Source organism: Ailuropoda melanoleuca, chromosome 12 (assembly GCF_002007445.2).
Source record: "Ailuropoda melanoleuca isolate Jingjing chromosome 12, ASM200744v2, whole genome shotgun sequence".
NCBI lineage: Eukaryota > Metazoa > Chordata > Mammalia > Carnivora > Ursidae > Ailuropoda > Ailuropoda melanoleuca.
Window position 1 is genome coordinate 19,741,412 of NC_048229.1, and position 14,328 is coordinate 19,755,739.

General features: G+C 38.8%; 1 protein-coding gene across 9 annotated transcripts in view; it reads right to left on the reverse strand.

Moving 5' to 3' along the window:
- The window catches only part of MTMR3 (myotubularin related protein 3), a 139,130-nt gene that overhangs the window by 32,269 nt on the left and 92,533 nt on the right, over window positions 1-14,328 (reverse strand). For all 9 annotated transcript variants that reach the window (XM_011220193.3, XM_011220194.3, XM_011220190.3 and 6 more), the window contains 4 exons: window positions 11,717-11,806; window positions 11,208-11,324; window positions 3,631-3,713; window positions 728-894 (listed from right to left, as the gene is read on the reverse strand). In XM_011220193.3, coding sequence (XP_011218495.1) covers window positions 728-894; window positions 3,631-3,713; window positions 11,208-11,324; window positions 11,717-11,806 — 457 coding nt within the window. The remainder of the gene's footprint in view (window positions 1-727; window positions 895-3,630; window positions 3,714-11,207; window positions 11,325-11,716; window positions 11,807-14,328) is intronic.

Here is a 14,328-nt window from a genome sequence, read left to right on the forward strand (position 1 = left end):
AGTTCTATTTATGGCAACATAAAGTTTACAGACAACGACATGTGGAGAAATAACATGAACCTGATCCAAGCCATTTCTGAGAGAGAAAGATAGAGTGGAACAAAGATCTCCTGGGAAGTCAGGAGGCCTGGGCTCCAGCACAAGCTCAGCTTCTCTGTTTCTCCTGAGGGAAGTCACCTGGCCTCTCTGGACCACTGTTTCATCACCTAGGAGATGAAAGGGGTGATGACAGGAAACCTCTGACTTGAAAATCAAGAAGTTAGGGAAAGGCCATTTCTATGCCACTATTCTGTACCCTACCCCTCATATACCTCAGGACCTTTGTTCATGCAACTTGTGTTAACATTTTCCTCCTTTCTCTAATCAATGAACCCTTACTTATTCTACCCCAAAGCCTACTCAAAAGCTACTTTGAACGTGAAGTCTTCCCAAATGTGTATACCATACTCAAGGCTCCCTTCCATTAGGCTTCTTACAATACCCATTATACCTTACTATAGTTGTTTTAAGGCCCAGTAGATGGTGATGCCAAATCTAGTGTTCTTCCTTTCCCCTGAAAGGCAGGAAACATGTTCTATTAAGCTCAGAAGTGATAGGCACATGCTAGGTGCTCCTTAAAATATATACAGAATGAATACGTGTATGCTTAGGAGTCCCATTTCATGTGAAGGGTACTTCAAACAGTAGTTCAAAAAAGCCACCATGTGCACATTTTAGAAAGGTCTACCTGGTCTGCACAGGTCTCCATGTTGTTCTTTTTCGCTGGCGTAGACCTCCATGCACCAAGCGTGGTATGCAAATGAAAAGAGATCTTCTATTTTCGCAGGTGGTCGGATTGCATTGTTCAGTCTCTTGAGCCACTCTTGACACTGCTCAAAGGTTGAGAACTGACACCTTTGTAAAGCCAAACAAGTATGGATGTAATTAGCAGACAGCTGACAATGAAACCTAAGGGAAGCCACCGTTTCAAGAGTGCCTACCTCCTAGAGCAGTGACAGCTACAATCAAGAAAGCATCAGAGGTGGCCATTCGCATGTTCATCATTTATAATTAAAAGAGGTCCAACAAATTTTAGCCAATGGTGCAAAATGTCAAAAAGAAAAAAATGGACATGTGGAAAACTTATTTTTAGGCTGATGAAATCGCTTCTGAGATTGATTAAAGGTAATTATTGAAGTAAAATGGCAGTCTTCTCTTTCATGAGTAAGGTTTCCCTTCTGTCTTCCACCAAAGCTTTATAAAGGTTGTCAAGGAATAGGTTTAGGAGAAGTTCTTTTTGTTTTGTTATAACCTATCAGACCAAGTTCAAAAATAAATCAGGGGCGCCTGGGTGGCACAGCGGTTAAGCGTCTGCCTTCGGCTCAGGGCGTGATCCCGGCGTTATGGGATCGAGCCCCACATCAGGCTCTTCCGCTATGAGCCTGCTTCTTCCTCTCCCACTCCCCCTGCTTGTGTTCCCTCTCTCGCTGGCTGTCTCTCTCTGTCAAATAAATAAATAAAATCTTTAAAAAAAAAAATCTTTAAAAAAAAAATTAATAAATAAATAAATAAATAAATCATAGCACAACTTTTGGCCAGTTTGATGATAATTTCAAAATCCCTCTACTCAGCAAATAGAATACATCAGTAATTGTAGATCCAAAATAAGATACAGTATACTGAAACTTTCAGCTGTGACCATGTAGAGAACCAAACAATTCTATTATGAATTGTAATTTTGGGTACATATCATTAGATTCAATTAGGGCAAAAAATACTTCACCTTTTCAAATGCAGACAGTGTTTAAAACTGAGTGATTAATAAACAAGCCTTTTAAATATGAGTTGTAGTTAGTATCTATAAAAAGCAAGCCAAATCTCAATGGCTAAAAGGCAACTTCTAAACCTTAAAACCAAGGCGGTCACTTCAGCCTCTCCCTCATTCCCATCAGTGTGGCTCCTCAACATGCCAACACTCATGCTTACCGGCACTCCCAAACCAGTCCAAGACATGAGGAGATTTAGAACTTCTAGAGCTACTAAATTTAAAAACACATTTCAGGCATCATTTTGCAGCCATTATAGTAAAGATTATATCAATAAAAACTATAATGGTGAAGATTATATCAGATAAAAACCATAATGGATGTTAAATCAATGGAGAAACTTGATAAGAAGCAGGACATTTTCATTGTCTTAAAGTGCCTCCCACAGACAGTTTATTAGTTGCAAGGGAGAAAATGTAGAAATTATACAGAAAGCAGGTGTCACCTCAACAAGAGTGATCAAAATTAACATCACCAATAAGGGACAGATGGACACTGCTTGCCTCCAGATGTAACAGAGCAGCCTGAGAAGGACACAACCTCACACTTACAGTACTGTAACTGAGAATACACAACCCAATTTAATCATGAGGAAACACTGTACAGACACAAATTGAGAAACATTCAATTAAAATAAAAGATTTATATTCCTAAAAATATGAATGTCATAAAAAACAAAGAAAGGTAGTGAAAAACTTTTCAGACTAAAGAAGGCTACAGGGACGCCTGGGTGGCTCAGTCGGTTAGGTGTCTGCCTTCAGCTCAGGTCATGATCCCAGGGTCCAGGATCGAGTCCCACATCAGGCTCCTTGCTCAGTGAGGAGCCTGCTTCTCCCTCTGCTTGCCGCTCCCCCTGCTTGTGCATACGCTCGCTCGCTCTCTGATAAATGGATAAAATCTTTAAAATATAAAAATAAAAAAGATGAAGGCTAGAGAATCATAGCAACTAAGTGCAATACCTGACCTTGCATGGATCCTGTCCTGAACAAGGCGGGGGTGAGAGGATTGCTATGAAGGGCATTATTAGGTCAAATGACAAAACCGGAACATGGATAGTAGACTGGATGAAAGTACTATGAGCATAAAGTTGTGAAGTTGATAATGATACCATGGTTATGTAAGAAAATATCCCTATTCTTAGGAAAGCACACCAAAGTATTTCAAGATGAAAAGCCAGGATTATGTAACTTACTTTCAAATTGTTCAGAAAAAGAATCAATCACACAGACACACACACACACCCTGCAACCAGTAAAGCAAATGGGGTAAAAAATGTTAACAATATTGGTATTCTTTGCAATATTTTAATTCGTGACCTTTTTTTGGTAAATTTGAAATTACTTCCAAGTAAAAAATTTAAAAACCACTTTCCAAATAGCAAAGTAGCCTAAAGATGAAGTATTTCAGGCACCAACTACTCAAAAAATATTCCTAACAAGGCTGACTCTCAAAAGTTGTTTTTCTGTTACCAAACCATGGATCCATTATTATTTTTTTATTTACTTATGTTTTATTATGTTACATTAGTCACCATACAGTACATCATTAGTTTTTGATGTAGTGTTCCATGATTCATTGTTTGCGTATAACACCCAGTGCGCTCCATGCAATATGTGCCCTCCTTAATACCCATCACTGGGCTACCCCATCCTCCCCATCCCCCTCCCCCTCTAAAAACCTCTGTTTCCTGGAGTCCATAGTCTCTCATGGTTCATCTCCCCCTCTGTTTTCTCCCCCTTCATTTTTCCCTTCCATTATTTAAAAAAAACAAAACAAAACAAAAACGTATCTTCCACATAAACAGCAACATAAACGCATCACGTACCTGATAACTTTGCAGTCTTTGCAAGTCAAATGAAGCTGAAATATATCCCGGCATTCAACACTTTCTATAAGCTGTAACGGAACCTGCAATTAAAAAAGATGAAGTCCCCTCAGTCAAGAAGGCATTGATCCTGCAGTTCCCTCAATGAGTCCAACAAGAAAGATTCAAAAGCTCTACATGGAAAAGCAGGAAACAGAACTGTGAATTTATCTGAATCAGTAGTATACAAGTGATTTACTACTGAGTGAATTAGGGTTTCTCTTCTTTTCCCTCTAAATCAACAGCCTCAAGTCATGTCTGAGCATGAAGACAAGGAATGAAGAGGAGGCACCACCTCTGAAAGAACAGGGAAATATGTCATCTCTCAAGTATCAAACTCACAGTCTTTCCAAGTACTACTTTACACACTACAGCTAGCTGTGATTTGCAATGACAAAGGAGCTGAAGGGAACCAGAATGGTAATCTTGTCTTGTTTACAGAGAAGAAGTGCAGATCAAGGTGACTGTAGGACTACACTTATTTGCCCCAAACGACAAAGTGGCCTTGTGGCTTTGTGTCAGCAAAGGAACATCCTGAAAAAGACTGGAGATCTAAACTGCCCACAAGCTGCACAGAAAAGACGTGCCTGCTTTGTCATGCTCTGTGCTCAGCAGAACAGACCCATAAACTATCAAAGAGGAGGGAGAAGGCCACACAGTGGTCAAAGGTCCTAAAACTAGCTAGGTCTAATTTGCTTCAAAAGACCAGGAGGATCCCTGTTTGCCAAGTGGGGCTTGAGGTACAAACAAGCTGGAATGGTTCTCTCCCTGCCAATCTGGTAGCAGACTCTACTGAACACAGAAGTAAGGACAACAGTGGAGACGGCTGGGAGAAGGGAAGGGAGGCAGATAGGGAAAGCATCTGAACAGGTGACAAATCTTCAAGATGACGTAAGAATCCTCCCCCTCTTGGCTCAATTCACCTTGACTCAACCTTTGGTTTCAAAAAGCAATTTCCAAAACTTCTCAAGAGAGCCTGACTTAGAGAAGGGGTAGACTACTGTCTGTTATACTATATCATGCCCAGGTAAAATGTAGCTCTGGGAATTCCAAGCAGCATTCCAATAATTCATGTTTAGCATGAGAAGAGGCAGGCCGTCTCCAACACAGTAACAAGAGAGTGCTGCCTGCACACGGTGGCCATCATATTAGCTGAGCCACTTTCAGAAACAGGCTTCCTGCAAACCCTGCCCCACCATGCAGTTGCCAGAGTCAGCAGAGAACTCTCAGAACCGTGATGTGAGAAATCAAAAAGAAGCCCAGTGCTGAATGTCTGAAACAAGAAACAGAAACCACGGCAGGGATTAAACAAGAGAAGCAAGTAAAATAATACTATATAGATAATGCCTGGGAGTTTCTAACTCAGGACCAGAGCCTTCTTGCTTAGTTCTAAGTCTACGATCTACAAAATTCTGTTACACTTCTAATAGGACTGGGAGTAAGTGAAGAAATCTTGTGTTCTGAGAAAAAAGGAACTTTGGCTTTTTAAGTCCTTAACCAAAAAGTGCTGTAAGAAACTGCAGCTGATGCAGCTAAAAATTCTTTCAAGACCTCTATATCTCAGAAGGAAAAAAACAATATAGATCAATGGGTAGGGATAAATTGTAAAGGAAGAACAGTAGATTAAAAAGATGGAGATGGGGGCACCTGGGTGGCTCAGTCTGTTAAGCATCTGCATTCGGCTCAAGTCATGATCCCAGGGTCCTGGGATGGTGCCCCAAGTCAGACTCCCTGCTCAACAGGAAGTCTGCTTCTCCCTGTCCTTTTCCCCAAGTCTGTGCACGCACATGCACGCTGTCACTTTCTCTCTCTCAAATAAATAAATAAAATCTTAAAAATTAAAAAAAAAAAAAGATGCCAACTGGAAGGTGACACTGGTTTGTCTGCAGGCCAGTCCTTTGGGTGCCCTATAACAGACTCTCATATTGCATTTGGGTTTTTTTCAATGTAACCCCCCCCCCCGCTTTCCCTTCCCCCTTCCTTCCCAAAAGTGGCTGCAAGAATGACAATTAAGAGGCCTGAATTCTAATTTCAATTTTCTAAAATTTTACCAACTAAAAGTCTGCCTGCTTCCTGACTTCCTTGGACCAGGTTCCAATCTTCCTATACGTTTTCTGAACATCAAATGGTCACAACATAGGGAGTCCCAGGCAGAGGGAATAGAAGAGTCTGGAGTGGAATGAGAGTAGCTTTACAAATCCACACAGAGAAGTCACCTCAGAAGTCACCTGCATCCCAGGTCCCCTTCAATCACCTTCTTTTTAACTAAAATCTGAAAACCAACTAATGCTATTAGCAGCTGCTGGAGGGAGTGAATGAGCCTGTGCTACAAAGAACAGATAAGCTTTACATTCCCTACTGTTGGATCAGACCCCAAGTGTCTGTGTCCAGACTTCCAGAATAACAAAACACCTCAGAGCATGCAAAATATTTGCTACCTAAAATGCATTCGATATGCAAATTTTCACACATTTTAACATCACAAATTTAAGGAAGCAGGATAAAAATACCGGATGCTACTATGCAGATACTACTTGCAAGTCACCAGAAATAACCATGTGTAATCAAGTCATAGATATGGAAAACAGCGTACTTTGATGCTCATGCAGACTGTCACATGCAGGGAAGTTTAATATGCAGCAATAAAAAAGAGAGAGAAATATAAGAGAGAAATACCTGATTTTATACATCAAATGAACGACTTCCTTTTTTCTTCTTTCTACCCCAATGTCTCCTTCAGTGTTCCCTCCACAGACTGCCTCCTCTTCCAAAAAGGCAGAACGGGCCTTCTCTTCCTCTTACACACCCAACCAAAACACACTAAGTTTCTTTACTTTTTTTAAGGCCTGCTCCATTGCTTTAGGTTTTTCAATTTTCCTCACACATCAAAAGGATCTCTTACCATTTCTGTAACCAGGCAAACTCCATATTCAACCCCATTAGCAAACAATTACAGATTGTCTTCAATCTATACCATTAATCCAGGCCATTTTATAGCCCAGGGAGGTTAAGCTTCTTCGCTATAAGCTAGCAGCAAAGACAGGACCAGAATCCATGTCTGTCTTCTAGGCCAGGCTCCTTCCATTATAATGGTGCACCTTTCTTTCTTCGTCCAAGATTGTCCTTCCTTTCTGCATGAGCTCTACTTTAGTGTTTCTCTCAGAACTAAGTGGCCTCGCCCCCAGGGACCTTTAAGGAAAAAACAGAATTTAAACCAGATTCCTTATGGACAGTTCTATCCATGGAAGAGTAGGAAGAAATCTAAAGTCACATTCAAATCCTCCCTAGCTCAGTGATCCAGTGTTTTGTAGCAACTCATTTTCTTTTTGCTTTCTCCTCTATCTTCTTCTTGCCAGATAATTCTATCTTCCTTTACAGTGTTTTCCTCTTATAATCTCCACCAAACTCATGCTCAAAACAATGCATGAAACACACTCAGTGCTGTTAATTCCTCAGAAGGCCAACAGTTACATCACAGACACCAAAATTTATTAAGAGCATCAATCCAAAAAAGCAGAAGAGCAGCAGTTAAAAATTCTAATAGACATGCACAGTATTAAAGATCCATAGTACCGTCTCACTCCAGATGGAATTCTATGTCATCATACCCTAGGTACGTTTACTTAATTCTTTCTTGGTGTGTGTGTGCGCGCGCACACGCACATGCACGTATGCGGTATTTTTAAGCACAAATTTAAAAGTGGGATATTTCTACCTCTTATAAACAATGCTCTTTTTATAGCTTGAATGGAAAGTACTAATTCTGTACATACATTTGAATTAAAAATGGCAGTAACAGAGTGAAAATAATGACTCTAAACCTAAAATCTGTAATAAGCTGTGGAATATCTGGGCTCTAAATCTTATATAAAAACCAGTCAGAAGAAGACTGTCACAGGTTAAAGATACAAACTCTTTATTGCTCACCTTTTATATTTATAAGCTGCTCTTCCAGCACTGATTCAGAGACCTCTGCTGGCATATGAATACTGTGGCCAACGTGCATGAAGGGTTAACAATAACCTCCTTCTGATGCTTGGGGAATAAAGAATTTTGCTGTACTACAGTCAGACAATGAAAAAAATGTGAAAAAATGCTAAGGAAAGTGTTTGCAGCTGCTACACTTGCACATTTTTCCTAAAAAGCATTAATAGACCAGCCTGGAATCAGAAGCTCTAATGTCCTTTTAAATACTAATGCTGATTTTACAAATTATTCCTAGTTAAAATTCACTTTACATTTTTTGAAGATCACAATTCCACCCGTTTATGTATAAACTGGGGCTTTTTCCTCACTCCACAAATTGTTCTCAGCATACTGTACCACTAGCACTTTGCCTAGTAAAAGGGAAGGGACTCATGCAGAGAGGAAAAATTCTGCTGCTTTGCAAGGTGAGCATCTGACAGTCAAAACCAACTTGTTCCAAAGCACAGGTGCAAAAACCACCTAGTATTCTCATGCTACTTACTGGGATTTCAGAAGCAGCAGATTGAGAGGCAGTCTATTGAATTATACAATAAAAATTGTTTTAAATTTTCATGAATTCCACTTGAACATTTACTTGTTTATAAACGAGCTGAGCAAAGAAATATACCTGTACATATGTAAAAATACAGTTTGGGAAAAGCACAGAATGGGAGCAATTCATACCTCAAATGCTACAAATGAACTCTCCTACAGACATTCTTTATTCTAGGACTTGGAAACCTGATACCCAGTGAATATGTTTAAAGTAATGATATCTAAATGGTATCTAAATCTATAGGCATGTTTTACTCAATGTGCTGTAAAATTAAGAGAGAATATATGATATCAGGTAGCTACCTAAAACTTGACGGTAAGTCACTTTCTAAAGTGCTAAATGTGTTGATTTAAAAGCATACAAAATGATGCAAACCAGGGCATGCCACAGTACATACTGACACATTTGGACTTTGATGGTTGAAATGTGTTTTATTTACATATAATAACTTTTAAAAGGGAGTCCCTGGATCTCACGTATTTTACTGAAATACTTATCTGCTGAGAGAAGGAAAGAAAAGGAAAGGGAAAAGGGAAGGGGGAAAAGGGAAAGGAAAAGGAAAAAAGGAAAAAGGAAAGGAGGAGCAATACTACCAACTCTCTGGTTTCCACCCAGGACCTACTGCAGGAAAAGCCACATTTTGTGGAGTAACCACAGGTTTAGAAACCTTAGAACTAACTGTGATGTGATTATTTGTATGGAGATATCCTAGTCTCTCTCGATGTGAAATGTTTAAAGTCACTGCAATGCCAAAATACTTTTGCACAATCATTTGAGTGCAAAGCCATTATCTTGGGACTTTTACATGACATGCAGGATCTATGCCTTAGAGGGTTATTACGCTGAGAAAACACTTTTAGGTGAGGAAATGGGTCAAAAGAACAGTGGTAAGTTTTCTTAAGCACTGTACCTCAATCACAATGGGGGATCAACAATTCCAGTAAAAGCCTACTCATACAGCTACTGTTAGATACAATGATTACACAGTCCTAGTCACACAGAAATTTGTTTTTAAATGAGCTCTAAATCCAAAAGGGGTTTTAAAATGGTCTAACATCCATTACAAACTCATATCAACTTCAATTCACTTAATATTTACTGAATACCATGGCACGGGGAAACATGCTAAGTCTGAAGATACAAAGATGAATAACCAAAAAATTACAACACACCTCATAAATGTTGTAAAAGCATGTATGAGATACTGAGAAGCCAGAGGCAAGGGTAACAAACTGTCAGGGAGGGAATGGAGAAAGGCTTCACAGAAGTTATCACCTAAACTGGGTTTTGACAGATGAAGAGAAATTCTCCAGGCAGGAGAGAAGAGAGAGAATTCAAAGGTGTGAGGTGTTGCTTAATACGTCAAGGAGGGAGGTTTTACTAATAATACAAAGGGGAGAAGGGGGGAAAGAGAGAAACTGACAGAAAAGCGGCAGAGACCAAGGATCACACACTTAGCCTGATACCATGCTAAGTAATTTCATCTTAGAAGTACTACAGAAACACGAACAGCCTTACGCTGGTAAATGACATCATCAAATCCATGCTTTCTCTCTAATAGACCCTATTCCCAAAGAGATCTAAAAACAGACTCTGAAATACCTGGCTCTAAGGCAATAAGTTGAGAAATAGGGGAAAATATGGAAAAATACAACAACATGAAACTATATCATCCCCCTAAGCAATTTCATTACAATTTCATTAATTCTAACCATATAAACACAATTTAAACACAAAATTAACCTGGGCAATTCTACTAATTATTACTATCCTTACTTCCACAGTGGCTGGGAGGCAGTTTCTGGCTGCCGGGATTTGCTGCCAGGATTTTATAGGAGTTTTTATCCCATTCCCTCCTATCATAACCACCCAATATCAAATGGACCCTTCTGAACATAGTGCTATATGGTATGAATGCACAGCATGCCTCTTTCCTTGATGAATCCAATGTGTTTTTTTAGCTGATGGACAGTAATAGCTAGGATCATAGCCCAAATCTAGATGCCAGTAGGAATTCAGGCCACAACGGCTTCTGGATATAAATCCTTAACTACAAAGAATAATAATAAACACTACATAAATAATGAATACCAATTACAAACAAAATGGCAGCATTTTGACAAACAAAAGAATTTGACAAAGAAGTTGGATAACTTCTGGACCACTGAGTAAAATGAACTTAAGTGACAGATTTCAAAGAATCCCAAAATGAACCCCAAAACACACAACGTGAAGTCTGAATGAAAGGCGAGTCCTGAACTTTTATAAAACATCTTAATACATTTTTCAGTGCTAGAATCAAAGTGCAGAAAGAAAGTCACAATACTAGCAACAGAAAAAGGAAGAAGGTATTCATTTGGTGAAGTACATGAACTTCTGTATCTTTGTGGTGAAAGGCACATTCACTGAATACTACTAATGATGGCAGTGCATTGAAGAACCAGTTCACTGAGAATACTCTCATAACTGAAAAGGATAAACGCACTCTTGAGAACTGGGAGCCTCCCTTTTCTTCAGTAATATAGTCCATTATGCAAATAAACATTGTATTTAACATCCATGCTTGTTCCACTAAGAAGCCATTAACTTCATCCTATAATGAGAGTCTGCATGAAGCTCAAAGTACATCTCATCACTTGACATTAAGGTCCCAGAAATTATCTCAACTGAGGCAGTTGATAAGTACTGAAGACTGAAGAATAAAAGCCTATACAGCCTTTGTACCCTTATAAAGCTTAATGATACACCATTACCTAGTACAAATCGTTTGGTGTTACTAAACAATGGACAACTCAGCTGACAACTACGTTTATCATTTTAAATCAAGCCTAAGAGTTGCTTGCTAACCTAGTATCCCCTAAGTGCTAAATTAAGTGAGAGAAAAGCAGAGCACACAATGTTGTCATACCCAACTCTGTATAACACTCCTCTCTTTGAGAACATTAACAAGGTTTTTTTTTTTTTTTACTTCCTTTTTCTATCTACTTTAGTGGGAGAACAGTTGGTAATCACTTACATTAACAAGAGACTCCTTGAACTTGATGTGAAGTCTATAATTAGAAAGGGCAATGATGGCATCCTCAGCACGGCCCACATACTCTGTGCTTTCTCCATGAAGTTCAAGAAAAGGAACCTTCAAAACAAAGAAGAAACCTTTCAGAGTTCTAAAGCAGTAAAGCAAAGTCTTCAAGCACAGGCTGGATGAATGCAGGATAAAACCTGTCACTCAAAATACAGTAAATAAATAAGGGACCTAAAGAGAATGATTTATATCAACATAATTCAAATATACCTGCTTATTCAAATTCTAGAATACTGACAGAGATCATCACCTCAAATAATGAATTCTCAGGAAATAAATCTTTCTAAAAAGAAGAGCTGTTTTCCAGCTTGCATTTCTACTATGTATATGGTTTTGGGAAAAACAAAATTACACAGTGCATTACTTCAATCCATTAGCTCTGCTACATTGTTACTACTATGATGCTAAATACTTATTTTATAATCAAAATGGCCTGTAATTACCTGAAGATTATCATCCTCGCGAATCAGCTGCTTCCTGGGAAAGATCTGATTGGCCTGGATGCACTCAAGACTGTGCCGAGTCTCTTCATCCTGAAAAAATACAAAACCTTTAAATAATTTCAAAGCTCTCAGCCATCCATGTTTTATTTTTCTGCCATGTCTAGTAGCATGATCACAACTGAGAGTCCAATTACCAAGGTGAACAGGCAGGAAGCTCAAGGAAAAAATATTCATCCCCCAAGTGTTCCATCCAATGTATTAGGTGTCTCTAATCAGAAAATACATGGATGCTAAGAACATTTTTACTAAAAGCACAAATAAGTTATTAGTACATTGTAAGAGAAACCAACATAATTTTTTCTCTTTAAGTTATAACCTTAAATTCTTATTTCTGAAAGCTATATCCTGAATTACTTAAGAATGAAATGATGTGAGGTCTACAATTTGCTTCAAAGTAATTGGAGGGAGAAGAATAAGAAGGGAGAGAGTGGGAAACAAATGAAACAGTATTATCCATGAGGGATAACTGAAAACTGGGAAAAGCAGGGGTTCACTAAACCATCGCGTCTACTTTGGTTAGATGTGAGATTTCCATAACGGAAAGGTTTCTTTAAAAATTTAAGTTTAGGGGATGCCTGGGTGGCTCAGTCAGTTAAGCATCTGCCTTTGGCTCAGGTCATGATCCCAGGGTCCCGGGATCGAGTCCCACATTGGGCTCCCTGCTCAGCAGAGAGTCTGCTTCTCCCTCTGCCTGCTGCTCCCTGCTTGTACTCGTTCTGACAAATAAATAAAATCTTTAAAAAAAAAAAATTTAAATTTAGGAACTGAATCCTTCAAAAACTGAAAACATGTGAACCACTGTCCCTAATCTGCCTTATATTACAAAACAGATTTCTATTAAGACAATTTCAAAAAAAGCAAAATTCTAATCTAAATGGCACCTGAATTGAAATATAATGTGTATAAAAAAGTAGTCTTTTATATTATGAATTTTTATGGTTTAGGAAGACAGGAGAAAAGCAATCTACTGGAAAGCCTAACTGTAAATTATTATAGAATCTGTTTTATACAGCTCATTTTACAAGAGCAAAATATCATGTTCCTCTGACAGCACTCAGAATTATAAGCACTAGTTAGTGGACAGTTCTACCTACATGTTCTGCTTAACACAATTTCAGCAATTCTTTAAATCTCAAAGGAAAAGATAAATCCTACCTATAAATAACATCCTACCTATATATATCCTAGCTATAAAACCCACTTACAGTTTTACCTAATAGCAATCTTCATCATAAAACAATAACACTGTGGCTGTCGAAGTGAGGTCTACAGATTCTGAGATCCTTCCAGGGGCTCTATGTGGTCAGAAACATCTCCACATTAGTACTAAGACATTATCTGCCTTTTTTCACTGTACTGACATTTGTACTAACAGTACAAAAACTGATAAAAGTATTGGCACTTTAGTATAAGCAATGACACCAATTTCACTTAGGATGTCCTTGATAAAGCAGGGGGAAAATGATAAAAAAAAATTTTTAAAGATTTTATTTATTTGACAGAGATACAGACAGCCAGCGAGAGAGGGAACACAAGCAGGGGGAGTGGGAGAGGAAGAAGCAGGCTCCTAGCAGAGGAGCCTGATGTGGGGCTCGATCCCACAACATCGGGATCACGCCTTGAGCCGAAGGCAGACGCCCAACCGCTGTGCCACCCAGGCGCCCCTAAAATTTTTTAAAATCTTGACCCTTCAGTAAGTCTTTTTTATACAGGAAATAACACTTCTGCCACATACTGATGTATTATGGTTGTCTCAAGGTAAAGCATCCGTGCAGCTGTTTTAGTTACCAGCTGAACTAACCAGTTTTTTTCATTAAATACCATTCTAACTGAAAGAACTGACAAAATATATATCAAACTTAAGCTGGCAGATTTTTTCCCTCCAAATGACATTATTAATTGCTAATGATAAAGCTTTTATGTGAAAATTCGAATCTTGGAAAACCCATCATCTGCTAAAATGAAGAACTTCACAGATTCCCAATACTTAAGCAGACTTATGAAATCAGAGGTGATAGTACCAAATGTGATTTTTATTTTTACTTGTTTTAAAGATTTCATTTATTTGTCAAAGAGAGAGAGAACGAGCGCACGTGAGCACAAGCAGGGGGAAATTCAGGCAGACGGAGAAGCAGGCTCCCACTGAGCAAGAAGCCCAATGCGGAACTCAATACCAGGATCCTGGCATCATGACCCAAGCTGAAGGCAGATGCTTAACTGACTGAACCACCAGGAACCCCCCCAAATGTGATTTTTGGGCACCTGGGTGGGTCAGTCAGTTAAGCATCCAACTCTTGATCTCAGCTCAGGTCTTATCTCGGGATCGGGAGTTCAAAGCCCCACACTGGGCTCCATGCTGGGTGTGGAGCCTACTTAATAAAAAGTAAAAGAACTTATATAGAGAAATATGTCTATATTTGGAAGATCTGCATTATTCAGTGAATGAACAATTATTTTCAAAATGACAAATGTATAATGTTACAAAATCATGCATGGATAAAAGATCCATTTAAAGTGCAAGACAGACCAATGGCTTTAAATGTAATAGAATA